At 37.5% G+C, this 21,865-nt stretch overlaps 1 protein-coding gene across 1 annotated transcript in view; it reads left to right on the top strand.

Annotated features, from left to right (window-relative positions):
* usp6nl (USP6 N-terminal like) overlaps positions 1 to 21,865 on the top strand; it is a 94,050-nt gene that overhangs the window by 5,832 nt on the left and 66,353 nt on the right. The window contains exon 2 of the mRNA XM_030149012.1: positions 2,437 to 2,543. Coding sequence (XP_030004872.1) covers positions 2,540 to 2,543 — 4 coding nt within the window. The 5' untranslated portion in view covers positions 2,437 to 2,539. The remainder of the gene's footprint in view (positions 1 to 2,436; positions 2,544 to 21,865) is intronic.

Genomic DNA, 21,865 nt, shown 5'->3' with positions numbered 1-21,865 from the left:
TTTTTTTTTTCATTTTGTCAATAATTTCTAAGATATTGGTAATTAAGATTGTGGTATGGATAGCTCCACAAACTTAACATAATTTTTATTTAAATAGCTTTCTGAAGACCTATCCCTTTCACCATATGACATACAGAGAGAGTAGGAACATAACTGAGCGATATTTCCCCACAAAAACATCAATTAGTGCAGTTTAAACACATAAGCCATCTTTTCTGTTTGATGCTCAGGTTAGACCATATCCCAACTGATGCTGCATGAAGGTGGGGTGCACCCTGAATGGGTCACCAGTTAATTAGAGCTGTTCATTATTGAGAAAAACAACCAGTCACTCGCACATTCACACTTGCATGTGCATTTAGAGTCACCAATTAAACTATTAAGACATGTCTGTGGACTGTCTCCGGGGTATGCCAGAGAACTCGGACACAGGGAGAATGTGGAAGCTGACTGCTATTGTGTTCAAACCAGGACCTTTGTTGTCAGCGCTAACCATGGCACCCCCTTGCCCATATTTATCTTTCAAGTGAGAAGAGGAATCTTTGCCATTATTTTGTACATACAGACATGAAACACACTGAAATTGAGCATCTACTTTTTACCCATCACTAGCTGAACATACAGGAACACACCACACACTGCAGACTAGGACCAGTGGGCTCCTATGTCAGGCACCCAGGGAGAAAATGGGGGTTAAGTACGTTGCACAAGGGCACATTAGCCATCAATTTCTTTGCTGGATCGGGGAATTAAACTGGCTTTCCCAAAAGTCTAGGCCAGGGCTGCCCCACAAAACAGCATCTGGTATTCCAAGGTGGTCTCCCATCCAAAGTACTAACCAGTTCCAATCCTGTTTAGTTTCCTAGACCAGATTAGATCTGCAGTAAATACCAAGTAAATACAAATACTAAGAAATAGGGTGTGAGCACATCTGTCCCATGCATATGTTTTGGTCATCTTTTCCAAAAAGGCACTGTTAAAATTTTCTACTCAGCTAATATTTGTTTTGTATTAAATGGTATTTTACAGAGTTACACATAGACATTACACTAACCTATGGGTTTATTGCATTAATGTCACTGGCACAGGTCGCTAGGCTAGTGGGTTTATTTCAGTCCATTTGTGGTGATACCTGAGCCTCTCTCTGCACTAAAGTGTTCAGTTTCAGTCAGCATTTACTTGCAGAGTTTGGGTAAGGTGTTGTTTTGCTGGTACTGAAGAAATATTGATATAGAATTACCATAAGTCCATCAGTTGGTTCAGTTCTGAACTCTGATGTGTAGTGAGTCTGATTTACACAAATGCTGTAGAATTTCATCATAAAACTGACAAATTATTCTGCCACATCCTGTGTAATTATTGAAAACACTGCAGCCATTTGTACAGGAAAATGTTGACCAGTGTTAGATATTGTCACTATTATAATAATGTCAGCTCAAAATATGTTTCTAGTTAGATAATAGTTACAAAAGCCATCACACACAGCTTAAGCCTCCAGAAACCAGATGAAACTAGTGCAAAACTTCCAGTTTAGTTGACACTTACCTACATTTTATACAAGGTGATAAAATCGATGGTCATGTGATCTTTTGGTCAGGTTGCCCAGTCCTTCTGAAGTGGCATTTAAACTTTGCCAAATTGTTTTCATACCATCTCTACTCAATTATAAATCCAATGCCAGTGATAATGATAGAGATAGCAGTGCTCATTAGGTGGTCTCAGCATACTTTCCCCCTCAGTATGAGTGAATCTGTGCACAGTTTGTTGCTCTGCTGATTATTTGTCATTCTCTCTGCTGGAGAAACTTTCTGCTGACCTGAGCTGGTTTCACTTACAGCCCTGGAGGATATTGGATCCTCCAGCATCTGCAGCAGCAGTCGTGCTCATAGCAACATGGGGGGGGGGGGACTTAATTTCTACATCACCTGCATCATTTCCCCCTCTGCCTTCCTGCCTACCCTCCTCTTCCTCCTGCAAGCATCTGCAGCATGATCAAATTACACATTATTACTGCGTACTGTCATCAGATTACAGCTATTTAATCCATGGACCAGGCCGATTTGGACAGACAGATGCTAATGTACGCACACACAATCCATTCATCCATTCTATGCCATTTCTATCCCTGTGAAGACATTAATGCTAAACCCACATCGGTAATCAACATGTTTGCAACGCCCAATTATTATACACAATCATGTGTGGTTTTTGGTAGAAAATTGAAACCATCTGATTTATGACTGTGTCTTTTTACAAATAATGAATTAAATTAGTCAGAAGCTTAAAGCAGTTCAATTTACAATGAGCAAAAAGCAAAAAATGATTCCACCAAATAGTCCTCAAAAAGCTTATTTTTTCTTGATTAAGTGAGTTATTCCTAACTTTCCTTCTTGCTCTGAATTCTTATCTCTTATGGTTTTTTGATGTTCTTTTCAGGTCATGAGTGCCTCTAGGAAAGATCCAGTGGAGAATAACCTCACCTGTCCAAAGCCCTGCCCTAACTGGGCTGCACCCTGCCCCCCACCCCTGGCCTCCCATCATGAGTGAGTACCGCCCTTTTTAATTTGACTTTTTCCTCAAAGGTTTGGTTTTGAGTGATTGATTGATTTTTGCTTTACTTTCCTTAGGTCTAATCCTTGTGTAGCAGGTTGTCTTCATATTAGCAAGTATGAAAGATAATGAAAACATACACATGGCGCCAAGGATTCTGAAGTTTTTAAACAATGCTCTATAGCCAGAAAATCAATATTTGTCCAGAAAGGAGCACCTGAGGGTTGAGGTGTTGCTTACAATTCCTGCATGCATTTCCACGGCTTTTTCAAGGTTGTATGAGAATGTGACTTGATCTTTAAGTTAAAATGGTGTCTAATAATGTGAACTTGGGGTCTTTCAGAACAAGTTACTAAACCTTTTGGGTACTGCATTTTGAGCTAGTGTCCAGTGATTGATTGAGGCTTTAAAACTGAGCTGTGGTGGATGGTGTCTGGTGACCCCAGCAGAGGTTTTTGTTGTTTATTTTGTGTAGATGCAATAGTTAATGAAGTATAACTATAAAAGTTTACTCAGACACTTGCCATTTAAGGGGACAGTTTTTACCACTTCCTGTGCTTTGAGAAGACTTTATAAATGGTCATGTAGGTCAAATGTTGACTTGGATGATAAATGTAATATTGCAGAAAAATGTAGCATTGTATCTTTAAAGATTAGATGACATGGTGTGTGGTGTACATGTTGCCTTCCTCTGCACCTTCATCCTGCTTTTCCCTCCTCCCCGCTGATGGCAGAAACATATGGCGCCCAGGAACAAGTGCTGTAACCCTCGCCACCTCATCACTCATCAATCACACCGCAGTGCATGGTGGGAGGGGAAATGTAGCTGGATATGCACTCCATCAGTTCCATTTACAGTATATATCGGTGTATGTGTGTGCTGCTGCCTGTGTGCTGCTGTATGTCAGTAGGACTGTAATGGCACTGCCTCACATGTCGGCTGCGTGTGAGTCACCCAGCCAGGATAGACTGCAGTATATTCTGTTAATGTCTCGTATGGACGCACATGTGTGGAAAATCACATATACACACACACACACTGCAGCAAAACAGATGATGATTTTCACTGTGGGGTGGTCATGGTCACTTGCTGTTGAACAATTTACTGGAGAATGCTTGAACTGGACCTTTTAAACTCAAGATATGTATCATACTATGCTCTTACTTCGCCCAGGTGGTAAAAAGATAGGTGATTGGAACTGCTAGGACTCAGCACTGATCTTAAGTACTTTTATTGTACCAAATGAATGGCGTAGATACTACTGACAGAATAAAAAACAGGTAGTGTTTAATATCACTTCCATGTGGCACATTTGAATGGATTTTGGACCATTTTTAGATGGATCCACAGTGTGTCTGTATAGGAAGCTGTGTTGGTTAGATGGCATTATCTCTCAGGAGTAGCATGACAGAATATTGCAAAATTTGGCAATGAAATGAAGGAATTTTTGTGGTCAAAGGTCAAGGTCATTGTGAAATTTCACCGTGACACTTGAAATAAGACAACTGCATGAACATGTAGGCTAATGATGCAGATTCATCTGGTGGAACTCAAAATTCTGTTTTTTAAGGAGATAATAGAAACAAATCATGGGAATGAGTATTTTTATCCTGTATAGCTGCTTTTAGTAAATAAAATGCAATTGTACTGAACAATAAAAGCAAAGATTTGCACTGTAATGAGTAAGGTAAGTTTTTCTATCATTAAATGGGAAAGGTTGGTGTGCTGCTCACATGATGGCAACATGACTTGACACTTTTATGTGTCATATAGGCCTAAGCTGGTATGAATAATAATAATAATAATAATAATAATAATAATAATAATAATAATAATAATAATAAAAACAATAACCATAACAACCAAGGGAAAAAATAGATCATTAGCTATTAGCTGCATTTCTGCAGACTGAATGTCATAATAACTGAATGATTAAATACACACACGAACCCTGAACAGATTGTGCCGTGTTCACAGTTTTTGTGTTGGAGAGGAAAATGTCAGCTTCAATCAATTCATCAGTCAATCAGCCTTTATTTATACTCAAAAGATCATTGAGGAGTGACCCTCATTTACAGTTATATTGAGTCAAATTAAAACAGAGAGAGAAATATCACAATGAAAAGCAGTAGCACAAGACATGATATATTAACACTAATATTAAGTGTATTAAAATATAATGCTTAAAAATTGGGAGCATGAGAAATAGCTAATTTACAATAAAAATAAAATGCAGTCATCAAAAACCATTTCAAATAGAGGATAGGAGGTTTTAAGATCACATTTCTACTCAAATTGAAAGGATTTTTTTTTTTCCATTTTCCAATTGAATAGTATGTGAAAGACCGAATAAGAGTGACTCATTGAAGCTGGTGCGGTAAAATCCATCCAGAGTAATGAAGCAGATTTGGGGGGTAGTGAGGCAATTTGTGCTTGTAGATACAAAGATGCTACAATAAATGTGACTTTTAAATGGTAAAATGATATATTAGCTGTTCTACAGCCTATGTTGTTTTGCTTGTGTCTTGGTTAAATTAAATTAAACTTTTATCAAAAAATAACCCATTATAAATAGTCAGTAATGACTGATTTCAAATAAAGTGAAACATTCTGTTGTGATATATTTTTCAGGTATCACCCATTGAACATACATTTATGGCCAAGCGTTTTCTGTGACATTTGAGAAAAATGACATTATTAAAATGCTCTGCCTAAAGGCATCAACACTGGTATTACAAAATAAAGAAAAGCTCCAAACCCATTAAAATTATTAGTTGTTGATTGATTAATACACAAATAATTTTGTCGTTAGATAAACTAACTGAGATTTGAACCGATCTAAAATGTCAGGATCATTATTAGTGGTATGGAGATGGACTTCCACGGTGCATTTTACTTTTAAGATATTGACCAGCAATAACATCAGCATAGCCTAATGTTGTGCAAAAGACAGCATTTACGAAAATATTCATATTGTCTTAACTTTTAATTGTTGTCAACTCCAAAGTGATGTGTCAAATGTCATAAGACAGAAATAGTTTATATTCTTCAGCATCTAGATTTATTTGTTCTATGATATCAGGGCTCCATGTTTGACAGCTTTACTCGCTCAAACGTTTCTTGTTTTCGTTGCTGGTTATCTCACTTCTCTGATAAGGATTGTACGGGAGCCAGGATTTCACCCTGCCAGCGGTGTTAACTCATTCAGCACCGTTTACATCCACTGTGGGTCTCTTTTGCAGAGTTGTGAGGCTGTGGATCTGTATACCAGGGCCTCGGACTGGGTTACCGGGGCAACCCAGCACATGTGAGGCATTTACTGGAGGGTGATTGGATTAAGGGGACTCTGCCGAAGGGTAGCGCTGAGAGCTTTAACCCGATTACTGCCTTTTCCTTTGTACACTCTGCCACCTGTACACACACACAAACAGGTGTGTGTGTTGGTCGTTGATCTGATTGATTGTGAGTGATGAAAATGGAGGAAAGCATGATTGATGAGCTGTGTGGGGTAACAGCAGGAAAAGCCCACCAGTAGCTATGGTAGTTTATGTGCTCACTGCTGGGTTCAGCATTTGCATCAGTATGAGTCACCCTACTTTAATGTATGTAGTGATTATATAGTTTTTATACTGGGGGAAAAAATGGCAAAAAAATAAGTAATAAGTATTGCACTTTGAAAAACTTCAGCTGCAAATAGTCAAATAATATGTAATACCATCAACAGAAAAGTGAAAACAATTACAACAGTTATTAAAAAGTGTTAAGTAGACTTTCAAATATGATATTCTCTCTGGCCCTATAAACAATTCCAATCAAGCAAAATGACCTTAAAATACACAAAGAGAAAAAACACAAGAGAGATGAACAAACTTGGCATCGTTATTGTCGTCTTAATGTGACCTGAATGTGCTTTGTAAGCAGCCAGCACAGGGAGTAAGCCTTTTATGTGTTTCATTATTTATCTCAACCTTTGATAGACTCAGTCTCTCGCCTGGAGATGGTTGACGATGTTGATATCCTGAGCTAATTACCTTAATTACCCCTGCAATACACAATAAATGCACACAGCCGCAGGCCCAGGCCAGGGTGAGGCGAGTTTCCTCCAACAAGTCTCTTAACAAGGATGACTCATTCCGGATGGTCTGAATTTTTAGTCGAAAAAGACAGAAATCTAAATAGGGACAGAGAGCAGGAAAAAGGCAAATTTTTTTTGTTATGTCTGTGGTACATTTACTTTAATCAGCATCTCTAAATTGTTCAAAGTGATGTTGGAGGGTATTCGTACCCCTCTTGCACCAATGCACAAACCCAGTGTTCATGCCAGTCTAGTCTTAGTTGAAATTGCAAACCTTGTAGGAACCAGGTCGTTTTTTCACAGATGAGAGTGAGCCACCATAGAGCCATGACATGATGTCCCTGAGTGTGTGCACTATGAGGTCACATCAATACAATGTGACAAATGTAACTCTGATGTGAGAAATTCATAACTATTCTAGCTCGGGTAATACTTTATATTTGTCTTCCTTGGATTAGACACACTAGAAGCTGCACTGACTCTGGTCTTGTTGGTCACAATAGTCCCATCCCCAGCCCACGATGTCAGCAGTTCTTAGTTGCAGAACAGCGAATTCCTGCTCTGGAGGCAGTTCTTTGGCCAACAAAACACATAAACTAACTTTTTTAACTTCAGTTAGGCTCAACTACTTAAGTGGGAAAAGGAGTATCATTGACCCTGCGTAGGATTTTAAATACTGAAAAATAACATCATTGATAGTTGTATGATCACTGTATAATGTACAAAGACAATGTACACAACCCATATGCTGATTGTGGAGACCCCAAACATATTTGTCCTGAAGTTGTCATAAGTCACCAAAGGTCTTGACAAACTATGTTTACAATTCTATTTGGGTGTTTCTATGAAACTGGTCCCTAAAACAGGACAAAGGGGCTAGAAATTCAAACCAGATGTAGACTAATGTTATGAAGCAACTTTGGAAGCACTTCTCTGTCTCTTGTCTTTTTTAAAAATAAATATTTACTGAGTTAAAAGAGAAACTATTTTTCAGATAAAACACATTTTTATATTATTTTTATACAAGAATCCACATGTAACACTGTAAAAAGGACACAAAAATTACGCACTACTATTTTTTGGAATATTTTTTTATTCTCTCACAGGTACATTTTGGGATTTGAACTAATTATGCAGGCAGAGTGTTTCACAAAAATGACCACTGTTGCAAAATCACTCGCGATTTATTTGTATTTAACTGGGCAGGTTCCGCATGTAACGTGAGTGGACATGATGGGTTATGCATGAAACCTGGAGTGAGACTGAGATTCATGAAAAACCTACATGTCTGGGTTAGAAAAACCACTAGGATCGACAAACTTAACACAGTGTCTTTATTTATAGTGGTATATGAGACCATTTCAACCCATGTTTTCCAGATCAAATGCACTGACACCCAGGTAGCTTTTCCTGTCCCACTTTTGGTCCTATTTTTTGCCTCAATATTTTATCAAAAATTCATTGACTGTGGGATGGCTCAAGGCAAGAGTATATATTTTTTGGCATTTATCTGAGGTCATCATTGGGTATATCCTGGGTGGAAATATGTCTAAATTTCTCTTTTATTATTGGGTCTAAAAGCTGGCAAAGTGCCAGGTACCAAAATGAACCCAGTTTCATAGAAGCACCCAGGTGTCTTTCTTATAAACCTGTTGTGATTTCTCTCAATAGCTCCATGTGGTGTTTAAAGATGTAGGATGAGTCATGAAAACCATCCTGTAAAGATTAACAAGTAAGCCTTTGTAAGATAAACTTAACAACATCTGTTTTGCTTGTAATATGTTTGCACAAAAACTCCTTAGCCAACTAAGTATTCTGTTTTTTTTAATCACTGTAGGGCTAAATACATTCAGCACTAAGCAGCGTTTCCAAAATGTAAAATAAGCAGAAGACAACAAAAAGTCATGACCAGTAAGGACAAGAGATGGAGATGTATACAGTGTTTTTAAAAGGATGGCTCAATAAACATGTAATGTTTATCTGCACAGTTAATATCAACATATCAGCATATACTTCAAGTGTATAAATACCATTCCAAACATGACTAACATCATGAGAAAGTAACCAAAGCATTAATAAAAAATGACTGAAATATACACAAATCACACATTGTTGCCTTAACTCCTAATTAATTCCCATGTATTGTACCAGTATTTATTACCAGGAGTAAATAAATCTTTCTGTGCAGGGTCTTGGAGACTAGATTTAATAACATGTTTATGATTTCCTGCTCCATCCAATCAAAACAAGCTCTCGTCCTCTCAGGCTACTTGTGATGAGACAAATAATATTAGGTATGACTGGCAGACTGGTGGAAGCTGTTTGTGTAAGACGCACACAGTCATTGTAGCTGGTAATAACATACTGCAGGTTTGTGTGGAGCAAAATGACTGCCAGTTTGTCCCAAAGGCCAACACAGCAGAGCGTTAAGAGTGGAAGGAGAGGAGACTGATGGCAAATGAGGAGAACACATGCGTATATACAAGCTATAGAGCAGTGGTTCTCAAACTGGTTCCAGTGGAGTACCCCCTGAAATATACTTTTTTTTTTTTTAGCCAAGTACCCCCAACCCTTGCTTCAGCATTTTGGATTGAAAAAAATCAGGCACAATTTATTCCTGTGCCAAAAGTGTCTGTTTATATTTTCAAAACTTTGTAACAAAAAAAACAAAAAAAAACAAAAAACGTATATTTAATTGTAATATAAAAAAAATAACACAATTAAAGTAAATTTTGTTTGCAAAATATAAACTGAAAAGTGCCCTCTTTCATTGATAAGAAAAAATTCATTCATTAATAAATGAACCTTTCATCAACAAAAAATAATTACTTAGCTACTCAAATAAACTCATTTTGAATAATGTAAAATACAAATGTTCTTAAAATGTTACCAAAGCTTAAACAAGAGTATTAACAATAAAACTATTATAGGAATGTATTTATTGTGTTTTATATTTAAGCATTAATTCTCATTATTTATTTTGTAGTCGGTACGTGATGACTTATTTAATGTATTTTTCCAAGTACCCCCTGGGCTTCTTCCAAGTACCCCACTTTGGGAACCTGTATAGAGCAGTATTCTTGGACTGTGTAAAGCAGTGTTGTTAGTTTAAGGAAGATAATGGCTCCACAAAGACCTTGACAGCAGCACAAAGAGAAATTCAAGGAGTGAAAAAAGAAAAGTGTTTGAGCACAGGTGTTATGGTGTCAAAAGGTATGTAGATTTGTGTGTATAGATTAGGACACAATGGTTAAAACGCAAGTAGCCATTTACATGAGTTAAAGGTTTAAAAGGCTGAAATAGCTACTGAAAAGAACATTTTTGAGTTAGTTACTTGAGCTTTATGTATTTATATTTTGATATCTGTGAAAGATATCTGGATTTACTGTTATCCCTCTGGCAAATTTTTCCACATAACTTACTCTGACTATGCAATGCTTATCAGTCGTCCATCTCTTCTTTCATAGCTCTCCCATGAATTAAATGCATATACATAGAAGTGTAAATGTAGATTGTGAAAATAAAATTTGACATTTCATGAGAAGAGAACATACAGTATATCAGACTTTTACACATTACAGTATATTAAAATAAACATTTTGCAATCATATATTACTGCCTGTGAATGATTAAATTGCTTTTTGTTCACATTTATTAAATATAACTCCATCACCACTAACATACTACATCTCTTGAAATGTCACTTTTATGACACTACTACTACTACTACTAATAATAATAATAATAATAATCATAAAAATAATCATTTTGTACAGCACTTTTCAATATACTCATAGAAGCTTAACATAAAAGACAAGTAGATGAAAAAATGCATACCATTCAAAGGAGTACAAAACATTTTATAACATAGAATATAGAAATAAAAAAACAGGTTGAAGAACTCATCATACAAAAAGCACTTGAAAAACATCACACATGTAGAACAAATGTGTGCTATATGTATAAATTTTCCTTCCTTATTCTCAATGTGTTTCCAAAATAAAAGGGAGACTAACCATAGAATTACTTTCCTACTGTGTCAGCATCATTACTCCAACCAAAAAAAGCTTTTTAGTTAAACTTAATGACCCCTGAACTCAGAGGAAGACTATTCTGAGGTGCACATGACAGCAGAATGAGTGTGCAGGCATGGAGGTTTGACTCCAATCTGTTCACCTGTCCTTCTCTGATTCAACACATGCACGCACGCGCGCACACACACACGCACGCGCACGCACACACACACACACACACACACACACACACACACACACACACACCTTTGTCTCTCTCTCTGTCAGAGGAGGACTAATGTCATTGGGTGGCGTGCTGGGCACACAGTGTCTGGGTGTGGTACAGGATAATTATCTTCTCTTCAAAGCCTCATCTGGCCTCCATCTGCTGGACTCCAGCATGGTTAGCTTAGCCACAGAGGTCCATACAGCCAGACCTGCAGACCTGCAGTGTCTAATAAAAGTCAGCTGAGCATGCAGGATCTTTTTCCAGCAGTAACCTGGTTTACATTCATATGGTCTCACAAATTCACACCTGGAAACAGCTCAACACAAACACAGACTTTCTATATTCAGCCTCAAAAGAGTAGACAGAGTTAGCTTCTAGACACTTGGATTACCTCAGTTGTAGTGTTTTAATGTGTCACAGCTCCGACCACATCAGTTGATCTTTGCGGTTCTAAGAACCTATTGGTGAGTGCAGACCTAAAATAACATAAAGAAACACATTAAATTGCAGAGAGCAGCACTGACGTATGGACAGTAACTACCCAGTTTGTGAGGAGGGTGGTCTGTGATTTGCAAGAACAAGTCCACAAGTTATTCATAGTTCTACTATCCAAGATTTTACATAGGTGGGGGGGTTGACTGATATGTCAATACCAATTAAGAGTATGTAAGAAAAAGATTATCTTTTTTTTTTTTTTTTTGTATTTGGAAGTAATATCCATTCAAAGTTGAAATTCAAATATTGGTGCCAACTTGGAGTACCTTCTACATAAAGCTTTACTCAAATGCTGTCAAATTAAATACAGACTGCACAAATCACTTATGTTTTACCTATATTTTGCATCGGTTTGCACATTGAACTAGAAACCTTAGAATTAATAACAGTTGCAGTGAACGATTAAGGAGTGATAAGGTACTTCTTTTGACCTGACAATCTGAGAGTGTTGATGGATGGACAGTGTTTGAGACCACAGTGTACAGACTACAAACATACAAACACAGTAACACATTTTTATGTCAATTTAATTATCAGATGAAGGATCCAATAAGGAGAATGTGGATGTAATCTGAATAAGCAACAGTTGCATTAAAGGCAGGTGAAACTTAAAAACAATAAGGAAAAACTTCCACATATTGTCTTTATTGATAAATGTCCCAACTTAAAATGTTTTGCTCTGTCCATACATTTTTCAATAAACTTGACAGTGTATGGCAGGATTATACTACTGAACACTGTACTCAATAATTTCCACCTGATGTTAGGAATTATGCATGTGCAAATATGCATGTAAAATAGCCTGTTTAAGGGAGGTGAACTGGTTTTAGGGTGCGGGAAATGGTGTAACAGTGCACAACAGATGCTTCTATTCAACCTAAACCTACAAAAGTTACAACACTCACATGACATTATAGGAATGTGCCCACTGTGCCCATGCAGTGTTTTTTCTATTAGTAATACAGGTACTGCAGTCTGTTGAGGAGGAATGCAGTTACTTTCTTGTTCAGGTGTTTGCGTGTTTAACACTTCATTTCTGATCGTAGCTGAAGACAGTATTTGTTCTTTTTTTCTTTTAAATCCTCAAGTCAGTCCTGAAGTGATGATGACACGTCGTCTCCTTGTGTCTTCGTGTGAAATGCATCGTCTTATTTCACACGCGCTCCAGATAGTCGGAGCCTCTCTGCCCACAGAATGACTCAATACTAATTACTAGAAACACTAGTATTTGTTTGCTCCAAAAGCCCCTGAGGAAAGAGGACCGTTTCAGTTTTGTTGTTGTCACACCGGTCAGGCTGGTTTATTTGCCAGACGTGCTCCTTCTGCCTCACCTCCTGAACATGCTACGAATTAGAACTTGGAAAGAGATTTAGGATTAAGATTAGTCCGGATATTGTAAAAGATGTCCTGCTGCTTTTATTACTGCTACTGTGTCAGATCTGTATCGAAGATCTGCTGCTGAAAGGAAATAAAGCAGGACCCACGGTGGAGAAGGTTAAGAGGCTCTTTAATGTGGCATTAACAAGAGAGACTTAATAAACACTACATTTTCACTTTAGTACCAAAACAGTCATGAAATCTGTGATATGTACTCCCTGGATGCCACTTAGGGTAGCTGTTACTCCAACTTGTCTCTCCCTCCTACCCACAATTCAAATAATTTCTCGTGATGCTTCATAGGCGTGGCGCAGGGATTTCACACACCACCAAAGCAGAAGTCAGTGAAATGATAGACATCCACAATAGAGCAAAGACATTAAAATAAGATTCGATTAGCTTGCATTGCAGTATCACAACAGTGCCAGCATTGTATCTTTACACAATTCCTACAAAGTTAAAACTATGACTTATTATGATCCACATGACTTAGGCCTGCTATTTATGGATATTGATATATTTACATATTTCGTGTATTTCTGGCTGTGCTATAATAGAATTAAAAACAATTACCTTTTTTTTTTTTTTTTTTTACTCAAGTAACACGATGCTTTTCATTTAAAGGTTCATATTTTGCTAAGCCCACTTTTATTAGTCTTTGGTTCATTTATTTGTGTATTTTTACCCTAATAGTTCATAAAGTTTGAATGTGAACCCTCCAGGTGCTGCAAAGCTGGTGCTGCAAAGCTATCTTTATATTCATTTTGGCAAAAATTGAGTGGATTTCTACAACCTCTTTTAATTCCTTCTTAATTTGTTATGTCTATAACTAGTTACGTCATGACATTTGCTCATATAAGGTCAAGACTTCTGGCAAACATTTCTCTGAGTACATCATGATGGTTTGTCAGCAGCAGCGGTTGTAGTCCATACTGAAAATATGTCCAAACTTCGAGCTGATTAACTAAAATGTTCAGTTGTTGGTTGTATTAACAAACACAAGTGGTTGAATGGGACAGAGCAGCACGGTCAACAACCTGGAGGGGGTGGGGCATGAAGTGGCTTATTTGCATTTAAAGGGCCAGCATTCAAATCGACCTTTCTGGTGTCATTAGTCAGAAATAGGGTTGAAGATGGACCTGTGGAGTTGAATTAATGAAGAATTCAGACCCAAGCAGAGCATTTACAATTTATGTAGACCACAGGGAAATGTTTTAATATGCATAATTCCATTTAAAAAAAACAAAACATCACTCCTTTTACTGATGGCATCATGAAGGAGAATTACATGGACACTGTGAAACTTAAGCTGAAGGACAGAAATGGCTGAGCAGGTCAGTGATCCCAAGTGCGGTTCCAAAACAGTAGCGATATGGCTTAAGGCTGACAAAGTGAATGTTTTAGAATGATCATCACAAAACCTCGATCTTAATCATACAGAATATTTTTTCTCTGGGGGGAAAAAGCAGGTTTTTTTGCACAGAAGTTCCCAAACCTTACTCTGTGTAACAAGACCTGTGTGAGGAATGGGACAAACTTCTGGGCTTCACCAAGAATTACACAGTGTAAAGCTAATGCGACAAAATATTGTGTTTCCTCAAATAAAAATTGTGATTGAATCAAAAGCTGGTTCTGTAATAACAACCAGGGCGAGGTCGACTTGGTCAAACACATGTCAGGTCATAAGGTAGAAAGACTTCTGGCACCTGTCATATAAGGCAGTTAAACACACTGTACATATTTAACTCATGTTTAATTGAATGCATTCACCAATATAATGCAATGTTTACCTCTTCATTGTTCTAGGTCACTTACCTGTAGCGTTGTCATCCTATTTCAGTCACTGCAGGTGTGTGTCCTTTGTTGAATCTGAGTGCCACAGAGACAATTTTTACACGTAAAAACTCTTTTAAGCCACAAATGATCACATTCCACTAAAATGTTAGACAACTTTTATTTTGAAACAGTTAAGGAAGGAGTTGTTGAGTTTCCAAAAAGCACATTTGCAATACTTTTAACATCCCAAACAAGATGGGATCACAAAGATGTTTCGCACTATATCTGTTTCTTTCTCACATTTTAAATAGAGTGTATTAGAAATAAAGACCTGTATCTAATATAAGCCTCCATCAAATAAAGAGCTGGTATATTCTGAAGCTGAGCTAAATAAAGGCCTGGAACCACTATAAGAAGGAAATACAGTATTAGAATGTAAAGGTTTGGCCTTCTGAGAATACGATGAAACAGATAAAAGCTAAAATTCAAAATTCCCTCCTCTATTATTCTCATATTTTGTATTTAATTAAAAATTAACTGTGATGACTGAACTAAGTATGGGGATATATTAACATGAAGTGTTTGGAACTGAGAACAAGTTGGAATGTATTTAGTCAACATGTGCGTAAATATTTGTACTCAGCTGTATGAAAGATTACAAAGTATTAGCAACTTTTACAGTTAGAAGCTTCTGAATGATTTTAATACAATCCAGTGGCTTGTAAAATTAGAGTAGACAAAAGATGGCAAGTAGGTGGAAAGCTAAGGTAGCATGAAAAAACCCCCACATAGTACTGTCTCAAGATTCATACTTCATACAGACGTTAGAAAAGAAGATTAGACTAAAGAACTTGCAGATTTGATTGAATAAAGTTCATATGAGATGCTACTCAGCTGACTCACGGTGTTCCTTTTCAAGGTGTGTATCTTCCCACATTTGGGCCAAAAACTATTACTGCTTCAAGAACACTGTTATCATCAGTCAGTGCAATTAAAACCATGCTCTTTGTGAGGATTGAGGTGGTATTTTTGATGGCATTATAATTTTTTAAACCTCTGAGCTTTTTCTGGGTGGCATCTTAGTCAGTACACATACAACAACAACAACAACATGCACAACAAGTCATTGTTTTCTGTGACAGCCACTTAAAAAAATGTTTTTGACCATCCATTGGCACATTTTTGCATCAAAAATCACGAACCAGCACATTTCCAACAGCCTTTCCTCCAAATTCTGAATATTTTATATCAAACCCAGTTGAAGTTATAGTGTACAGTTGGTGTAATCTCCATTCATTTAACTACTTTTTTCTTGGATGTGCTCTATGTTTTCCAGTGTATTCTTTTACCTCTTCATTTATCTTTTTCCACTGTATGTTGCCAGTTGATTGGAGGTTGCTTAGTATGTGTTGTGTTTAAAATATGGAATGCAGTTCTTCAGCCTTTCCTCACCCACCTCTCCACATTTTCTCTCTTGTCCTGCAGGGGTGAGCGATGCTCACATGTCACGTTTGTGGTGACATCGATGTGTTTGTGTGTGTGTTGAATTATAGGAATGGGGGTGGGAGTAGGGGGGAGTGGTCACAGGAAGGAAGGCTTGTTGGAATATGATTACATCTCCCTGTAAAGGGCAGGGTTGGAGGAAATGGATCCACAGACTGTGTCCTGAGGGCATGAGCCTGTTAACACACTGAAGCCAACCAGTAATGAGTAAAGTATTACTTAATAACCAGCACACACTGTCACAGATCACAAACATGAATACATCCTCACCTGCACTGAACACTAACCTTTTACTTAAAAAAAAAAAAAAAAGATCATCCATCTCCTTTTGGTTAAGTTGATGTTTTTTCACAATGTGATTCACTTTAGTGGTTTTGTTGAAGTTATTGTACAGTATAATTAAAATTAAAGAGAGTACCTGTGTTGTTAGAAATGCCATTTAGTTCACTTTTTCACTTCCTGTAAAAGAGAAACTCTTTAATAATGACCTCATCGTGCTGTAGGTGAGAACTTTTGGCTCTTTTACAGCCCAGGAATTTATCAGCCTGTTATCCGGGGCTTCCCATAACCTAAGCTTTAAGATGTTTTTTAAGGTTAGGACAAAGCTTTTTATTGCATCTCTCTGTATTTAAGCTTTTTCATGTATGCCGCTAGGCCATATTAAGACCAGCTGTGACATTTTCTGTGTTTTTTATACCCCCGCCCGCCCCAGAGGCAGGAGTAGCTACATAGATATACCAGTAATTCTGTCCATCCTTCCATCCATCAGAGATTTTTGTCCAACTGATTTCTCAAACACTTTTCACCCAATTCCTTTCGAATTTTACTCACATGTTTTTTACATGTGCCTTTCTCTCAATTTTTTGCATTTTTTTTTTTTTTTTTTTTTACAAAGTTTTGAAATGTTTTTAAAGAGATTGAAAGTTAAGACTCAAAATTGATCTGTGAGTTGGCAGGGTATCAGAGAGCAGGAGGGGCAAAGTGTTGTGCGACCAGGCAGGGGTATTAGTAAACTTCGCTTACTTTTCACTTTTTTTGTACAGTTTGTAACATAAGGATTTGATTTGAAATTTTCCAAACTGGGTCAGAGCTGTTGGTTTAGACATGAACCATATTTACAAGTGGCCAAATTAACAACATAACAACATGACAACTTTACAGCATCGTAACTGTCATAATCAAACTTGCTTGTGCAGAAAAAAAATACTGTGATTTCAGCAGCAAATTTTATTTTTGTACTTCAGAGGTACGTCCAGTGAAATCAGTGTTAATCTCCTTCTTAATCTCTTTGTCACTTTCACTCATTTCTTAGTGGTTCTCATCCTCAATCCTTTGGTGTTAGCTTTTAATACACTGGGAGTGACTGGAGTGACTCACTACCCCCTCTAGTGCTCACATACATTTGCAGTGGCTGTTGGCCTGGGGTTGTGAGGAATTACAGTTCATATCTTTGCAATACACTACACCAGGGGTGGCCAACCTTGGTCCTGGAGAGCCACTATCCTGCATGTTTTAGATTTTTCCCTCTTCCAGCACACCTGACGGTCATTATCAGGCTTCTGCAGAGCTTGATGATAGGCTTATCATTTGAATCAGGTGTGTTGGAAGAGGGATACATCTAAAACATGCAGGATAGTGGCTTTCCATGACCAGGGTTGGCCATCCCTGCACTACACCAAAATCTTTATCATAACGTCAGCATTGTTTATTCAAACAATGTTATAATACTTAAGGTCACTTTTTTAATTGCAGAAATACTACATATAGCTCCTTTAGCCAACCTAGTCGCATAGCCACAGCATTATTGACTTTCCTCAGTAGGAGTGAGATAGTTTGTGTGAATGTTGGACAAAATTCAGGACTTTGCCACCAAGGATTTTATTTCACATCCCAGGTCCTATACATTTGTAGATGTAGATAAAAAGGCAATGAGTCCTTTCATAAGGAGTAGTGCTTTGGTGTGAAGTCTGCAGTTGCAGAGTTTAAGCAATGTACTTGGAACTGACTGCATGAATTGATGAGTGGAGTGTGGAAGAACACTTTGCTAACTTTTCACTACTCTTGATGTTGAAGAAGGGTTGCAGAGACTCTCTTTCTCAGTGTTGCTAGATTTGCTCAGGTACCTGAATGTTTGACTGCTGCTGGGCAGCATTTCTATACTGCTACACTTTCATCAGGTTTTCTGGCTACATTATACAGCTCAAGGTGGGTCTAGGGATTTGCAGGTGTTTGGTGTAAGCTTGTACTGAATATGCCCTTTAATATTTTATGCAAAATGATAGTGAAGTACATACACTTTTGGTCAGCTGCTGAGGGAGAAGGGGGAAAGTCACATGGAGTGTGTTCTCTGTCAATAAATTTGCAGACAACAGTCATATAATATAGTTTGAATCACTGCAGCTGCTGAATTAGCATACCTGATAAATATTAATACTCTAGCTGACTTTATTTGTCTGTAGAGCAAGAACAAAGAATTTTTAAACTAATGTGACTCAGTTTTAAGGCTAGACTGTCTGCAAAGAAGTGAATAAAAGGAAATTTTTAAGATTGAATCTGTAAAACATTTCTTAGAATTATTAGAATCATTAGAATTATTTTCAGGAAACTCAAAATTGGACCACAAAGTTTTGATACCAACACACTAATATTCCTCTATCTCTGAAATCACAGCAGTGCTTCATCACCAGCTTTTCATGGTCCATCAGTATGTAGTTGCCATGGTGAACTGAGACAAGATGCTGTTTTAGGTGGTGGGCCTACAAACATCAATACTTTTCATCCATCAATACTTAATGTCTAGACTTCAGACAGTTTGGATTTAGTACAATAAAGAAAGCTCTGCTATTTTGCATGGGTGGCTTATAGAAGTATAAATCACAGACATTCAGTTTGTTTTCAAACACATTTCAGGATGAGTTGGTGTTCTGTTATATCTTTTTATATAAATAGTAGTAGATATGTGTATACATAGTGTTTTACCGTTACATATGATAGTTTTGGATTGGATTAATTTTACTGCTAAATATTTAAGGTGGAGCTCACTGAAAATATTGTATCCACGGTAATGCATCATGGTCTATAAGATCATCATACTGTATGTTTGTGGCATCGCTCTCCTGAAAGAATCACAATGTCTCCAAAAGTCAACTTTTCATAAGCTCAGAAAAACAGGCCTGTTTTCAGCACGTGACAATGTATTTTCAAGTGAATACAAGACTGTTTTATTTAGCTTAAGAAGGAGTATTTTGTCAACCACTCTACACAGACAACACAACAGGATGCAGCACAGGTTGTTGCATAAACACACAAACCTGACAGGATAGGATACATTATTATTAAGCGTTAATGGGTGGCAGAATACATTATTAGCCCTCAAGAAATCTTGGTCACAACCTCAGAATTCCAATAGCAGCATAATGAATATTACACTAAACACGTGACCACGTACACACACATAGACTCACTCTGTGACAAACATCTCACCGCCTGCCAACCCATGATAAACGACACACACCCTATCGACCAATGTCAAGCGGGATACACTTGATCGACTGTGTGATGTATGAACGGACATGTGTTTGTGTGAGTGCATGGAGCCTTGTGGAGAAAGACTCCTACGCTGCTGCCGCAGTCAGTGGGACTGTGTCATCGTAGATCTTTGACTGTTGGCTTCTGCGCACATCAAACCCCCTGCTTTTCCTCTGCCGGGCCTCAGCTCTCTGCTGCTTTACCAGCTGTTTATTTTACGGTCGCCTTGTAAACAGCACAACACAGCATACACACATTCGCACATTGTGTTGTGCACAGAAGCTTTTCATTGGCCCACCTTGGTGGTAAACATCATGGCTGCTCACTGTTGAAGGTCCTGGGAGAGGTTATGTCTGAGGGAGGCCTGGAGCTTAATGTGGGCTCACACTGATTTATTGGTTTAGTGATAGGCTAACTTTTGGCTATGTTTGGAGCAGATATTAAGCACTGGAACATTTACTTTTCTATTATTTTTCTTTATCTGGAGTTGTTTAGTTTGTGTAAAATCCATTAGAATATTACTCCTATTATTATTATATTCTGTTTGTCCTCTTTCTACTGGTGACAGATCCCATGTGTGTTCTGAGCTTTCTGTTATGTTAGCCTGACATTAACTCATATTTAATCAGATAGAGTTTAAAGATATTTATTCAAAATTATGAAGTCCAATCAAAAGGCTTTAGATCTTATTGTACATAAAAAATGCATGTGGAGAATCTGTTTGGCATGCACTATTCCCTTGTTTGGATAAAGAAAAATATGCAGAATTCAGGGAAAACAAACAGATTGTAGATGTAGTGAAAAGACAAAAGTAGCAGGAGTGAAATTACAATGTGGAGAAACAGAATGATAGTATTATGTTTTTAAAAAAAACTACAAATGGTTAGCTATGAAAGAAGGCCACAACAGTTCCCATTATGGCTGTTCTCTAACCTCGTGTGATTGCTGCTTATGGTTCATATGACTTTAGTTTGCAGGCGTATGAATGTGGTGGTTCTTTAATGGGCACCAAAAACCCAAACAACCACATGCGAATATGCAACAAATTAAACTTTGCCACAGAGAGTCAAACATGACCGAACATATAATAATCAACCCAACTGTGAGAATGACAGTATGTGTGGTCAAAATCTGCTCTGATAAATATGAAGCATTTAATTTCATCTTGTGCAAATTTATGGTTGTTTATGGGGATATTTTTTTTTTTTTGCTTGTTGTTCCTTTTTTTTTTTAAGTGCTTTCAAGTTGTACTTTGAAATAATGAGCAAGGAGACATGCAAACATGAATAGTTTGAAGTTTGAAGAAGATTAGAGGAAAACTTTGATCAAAGCAGGACAGGTGCTTATGAATAGTTTCATTGGACAAAATGTAACCGGTCATGAAGGCCATAAAAGTACTGGCTGGAGTCCGATTGGTCAAAAATCTGCACACTCCAAACAGGAAATGACACAGAGGGGGCAAACAGGAAGCACGAGGCAGAGCGGTAATGTTGTTCCAGTGTGTTTTCTTTCCCGTCTGTTCCCATTCCCTTGCTCACTGAAAGAGGAAAGAGAAAGGAAAGGGCATTCTGGGAGGTGCCCCCCCTACATACACTCACTGTGGACACACTTAAAAGCTCTGAACAACCTCTTAAAATGCTGACTCCAAACTAAATGCTTTATTGTCTCCAAGGAGTGCTGGACTATTGTGACGTCACAGTGGTACTTTTGTTTTTGAGCTGCCATTTGTCAACGGCAAGTTCTTACTGCAGTCGCTGTGAAAACACTCAGGGACTAAAAGTATAATGTGACACACTATCTCTCCACTGATGGACTGCTTTTGTTCGGTGGGAAGAAACATGAATTTGGAGGGATAATGTTTTTGCATTTCTTTTGGAAGTGTAAGTATGTGACATTTCAACTTCTCAGCTATAAACATCTATGCACTCATTGCAGAGTGTTCTTTAGTAATTTTCTTAACATGACACATTGGAATTTGTTTTTAGGCATATCTAATTTTTATTATCGAAATTTGGACCTCAATTCATCCTTTTAAATATCTCTCTTGAGCATAGGATACATTTCAACACCCTTTGCCAAAGGAAATACCATAAAACCATGCCTCATCTCCCTGAGGCAGCGATGTAGCTTACTAAAAAACAAATTAATTGTCTTTTGAATATTATAGTTTTAACTCAGCAGACCAATGTTAATAATATCTGCTGTCATGTAATTTAAGGTAAACATTCAGTACCTTTTTTAAAGCCTTTTGACCACAAGTCTGCTTTTTTCTAAGCATGGGTGTGACATTGGTCTTAAATTGGGATCATAATGGTATT

This window comes from Sphaeramia orbicularis, chromosome 12 (assembly GCF_902148855.1).
Source record: "Sphaeramia orbicularis chromosome 12, fSphaOr1.1, whole genome shotgun sequence".
Lineage (NCBI taxonomy): Eukaryota > Metazoa > Chordata > Actinopteri > Kurtiformes > Apogonidae > Sphaeramia > Sphaeramia orbicularis.
This window is presented reverse-complemented; position numbering and strand designations above follow the sequence as displayed.